The 4,151-nt window shown below is 35.6% G+C and overlaps 1 protein-coding gene across 1 annotated transcript in view; it reads left to right on the top strand.

The window, feature by feature from the left end:
* The window catches only part of TMF1 (TATA element modulatory factor 1), a 52,881-nt gene that overhangs the window by 29,456 nt on the left and 19,274 nt on the right, over positions 1–4,151 (top strand). The window contains exons 7-8 of the mRNA XM_012655770.1: positions 546–638; positions 1,648–1,824. Coding sequence (XP_012511224.1) covers positions 546–638; positions 1,648–1,824 — 270 coding nt within the window. The remainder of the gene's footprint in view (positions 1–545; positions 639–1,647; positions 1,825–4,151) is intronic.

The following is a 4,151-nucleotide window of genomic DNA, read 5'->3' as shown; positions in this document are numbered from 1 at the left end:
CATTTTGTTTTGTTTTTGCTATTGTAGCTAATACTGTAGGGAGCATCTCTGTGTGTTTACTTCTGTTTCATAGAGTAAATTCCCAGGTCTGGGATGACAAAATGAAAGGATGTGAAAGTTTGATGATTTTTTAAACATGTTACCATGTTTTCGAAAAAGGAATGGCAGTTTATAATGTGTGCGATACGTATGAGTGTAGCACCTAGTTTTTATAGCTCACATAGTTCTTGTCACATTCTGCCTTATGTGGCAAACATTTATGGATGCATTGTCTCTTCTCCAGTATTGTATGGTAATGGCTGCGCCATGTACATATTTATATGTTTTTCTTTGCCTAACAGCACTTTTCTAAGGAAATACTGGATATAGATAAGGTTTTGGAATTGTTTGATGAATAAGATGTGTGATAATCACATGTAAAAGCTCATTAGATAGTATGAAGTATTATATGTGAATAAGTCGACACAAAGCAAAATGTGTAGTTAGCAGGAAGTTGTAGATAATGCTTTGACATTGTTTGTGGCATTGTATTTCTCCTCTTACAGGTGGGGGACCTTAGGCTGGCACTGCAACGAGCAGAACAAGCAGCTGCCAGAAAAGAGGATTATTTACGCCATGAAATCAGTGAACTTCAGCAGGTACTGTTACAGTTTTCCTAAACACAAATTTAAAAAGTATGTGTTTTTCTAGAAATAAAAAAATAAAATGATTTAATGGCTTAATGTTCATGGAATTGAGAGGCTTACTACCATTTGCCGTATTTTTTGGCTTATTTAAATAAAGTCAGAGTGAACACCTTAAAAATGTATAAAGGAAAATCCCTAATTTTGTTTTATAGAAAATAATTTTATCATGGTAGATTTATTGCATGTTCAGTATTGCTTTTTCATTTGTAATAGCTAGTTTATTAATAATTATCAATCTTTGATTACTGTGGGGCAGATGATCAGTGCCCAGTTTCAGTGCCACTACTTGAATTTTCTATCTGTGAACATGCACAGGAAAAGGGAGGGGCAGTACAACTTAGATTGATTTTTCTGTTATTATAAATACTTAGAAATATTTGGATAAGGAGGCAACTACTTAGAGGTTTCGATGAAGTCTTTTTTTACCTTCAGGTAATTAAAGACTATGTTAGGCTGGGTATGGTGGCTCATGCCTGTAATCCTAACACTCTGGGAGGCTGAGGCGGGAGGATTGCTTGAGCTCAGGAGTTTGAGACTAGCCTGAGCAAGAGCGAGACCCTGTCTCTACTAAAAATAGAAAAATTAGCCAGGCATTGTGGTGCACGCCTGTAGTACCAGCTACTCGGGAGGCTGAGGCAAGAGAATCACTTGAGTCCAGGAGTTTGAGGTTGTAGTGAGCAAGGATGATGCCACTGCATGCTACCCAGGGCAACAGAGCGAGACTTTGTCTCCAAAAAAAAAAAAAAGACTATCTTAGAAATGCTTTGTAAAGAAGCACTTATTGAGATACTCTTATGCAACTTAACTCTAACAGAAGGATTAAACAGTTCGAAAAATACTTTAATAAAAAAGCAAATAACTCTCAGAAAAATAATTTTTTCCAGAAATCTTTCATAAAATTTAGGTTTACTAGTGTTTTTATTGCTTTCAGTGGTAATGACTTATGAATTTTATGATTTAGAGACTCCAGGAAGCAGAGAATCGAAACCAAGAACTGAGTCAAAGTGTTTCATCAACAACAAGACCATTGCTTCGACAAATAGAAAATTTGCAAGCAACCCTAGGGTCCCAGACATCGTCATGGGAGAAGTTAGAGAAGAATCTTTCTGATAGGCTTGGTAACTGCTTTAGTTTTTATGCTTGATGTAGAAGCTTTTTCCATCTCGTTTATAGAATTACGGTAACCGTATGAAACTGAAATTCACTTGATCTGATAGTTACATTTTGTGTCTAACATGTAGATTTTACCTTTTCTTTTTCAATACCTTAATTGTGACTCTTTCAAACCATTTTTTTCCTGTACTTAATATGTCAGATACTGGCTAAAATACTTCTATGTCATTCGTTCATTCATTTTTACAGACTGCTGCATTCAGGTTTTCCTTGTCCGTTGCTAAATCTGACTGCTCTCTAGTTTGTCTGCAATAGTGTAAGAAGTAGAGCTCAGATATGATTCTTGTCACTGGTAGAATTCCAAGAGCAGAGACAGATCTAAGGAGAGTCAAGATTAAACTGTAAAAAAGAGATACTATGGAGTCTTAAGATTCCATACTCTGCTTCTTTACAGACATGACCCAGGTTGCCCTTCTGTGCTGTTAATAAAAAGAAAATTATTATTCCAGGATGTTTTTCTTTACACACAGACAGGTAGTGTTTGATATGCTAGGTATCCCAGAAGCTAGCAAATTCATGAAAAATTCATGTGTGCCTTCTATAGCTAAACCTAACTGTAATTTGAGAGATGACAGTGTAGTGACAAAAACAGACCTGAATGAGGGTCAGGAGACATGGACTCAAGGTATTGTGTTTTCTTCTGTATCATCCAGCCAAATAGTTTGGAACAAGTCACTTACATTGCTCCAAACTCTTTCTCTGGACTACTCCTGGTGAATGAGGAGGGGTGAATGAGGTTAGTGGCTTTCAAGCGGGTCTCTTAGATGCCTGTGGGGCTGTTGTCATGGTGAGAGGGAAGCTGGATAAATAAGGCTCTGGGCTTCTCAGACTGCTTTAGTGAAAATAGGGCCTCCTTTTTCTATCATTTTTTGTTGGAGTTCTGTGCGAGATTTTGTCCGGAGAGAGATTCATCTGTTTTAAAAAAAATTCGTTGAACTAGATGAACCTTCATATGTTTTTAAATTTATAGGTATAAATTTTAGGTCTTTCATTTATCTATGACAACTCTTTTGAGACCAATGTGATATGCAATATGAGACATCTGAAATTAACAACTTCTGAATTGAATATTTATTTAATAATAAATGAAAGCTAGAAGCTGGTGTTTTTGTGGTTTTCAGACTGGAGTCTGTGTACCCTGGGCAATGCATGGTATTGTGCAGGAATATGGGCAGAGCCATAGAACACACATACCATAGAATGCTATTAAGAGGAGCATAGATATGCACAATGTAAAATAAAGGTATTATTAGGTCTATTTTGGTGGGGAAAAACATGAGAATTCTTGCCTTGGTTAAATCTCGGACTCTTATCCAGTCCTCTTTTTTTTTAATTGAAGTTTTTAATTGAGATAATTGTAGATTCACATGCAGTTTTAAGAAATAATATAGAAAGGTTCCTTGCACACTTTGCCCAATTTCCCCAAATGTTAAAATTTTGCAAAATTAATGTATAATATCACAATCAGGATACTGACATTTGTATAATCTACCAATTTTATTCAGATTTCTCTAGTTTTATTAGTACTCATTTGTGTGCATATTAGTCCTATACAGAACACCACTCATGTAGGTTCATATATCCATCACCATAATTAAGATACTGAAAAGTTCCAATACCACAAGAGTGTCTCATGTTGCCCTTTTATAAACACACCTACCACCTTCTCAACCCTCCCACACCAGCCCAAATCCCTCACAACCACGAATCTGTCCTCTATTTCTAAAATTTTGTCATTTTAAAAATGTGAGGTAAATAAAATTGTATAATATGTGACATTTTGGGACTGGGTTTTTTTGGTCAACATAATTCACTGGAGGTTCATACAAATTGTTGTTTGTATCAATAGGTTAGTCTTTTTATTGTTGAGTTTCATTTCATGGTATGGATATTACCAGTTTTCTTAGTCACCTGACAAAGGACATCTGGGCTTATTCCAGGTTTTGACTAGTACAGATAAAGCTGCTGTGAATATTCACGTCCAGGTTTTAGTGTGAACAGAAGTTTTCATTTCTTTGGTTAAATGCACAAGTGTGCAATTGCTGGGTCGTATGGTAGTTAGTTGCATGTTTAGTTTTTTAAAGAAAAGGCCAAACCATTTCTAGAATGGCTGTGTGTACAAGAGTAATCCAGTTTCTACACATCCTTGCTAACATTTTGTGTTGTTCCTTTTTTCTTTTGTTATTCAGACATATGTGTTGTCATAACTCAATGATTTTAATTTGCATTTTTCCTAATAGCTAATGATATTGAACATCATTTCATGTCCTTATTTTCCATTTGTACATCCTC

The sequence above is a fragment of the Propithecus coquereli genome, unplaced genomic scaffold (genome assembly GCF_000956105.1).
Source record: "Propithecus coquereli isolate 6110/MARCELLA unplaced genomic scaffold, Pcoq_1.0 Scaffold486, whole genome shotgun sequence".
NCBI lineage: Eukaryota > Metazoa > Chordata > Mammalia > Primates > Indriidae > Propithecus > Propithecus coquereli.
The sequence above is the reverse complement of the archived record's forward strand: the minus strand, read 5'-3'. Positions and strand labels throughout refer to the sequence as shown.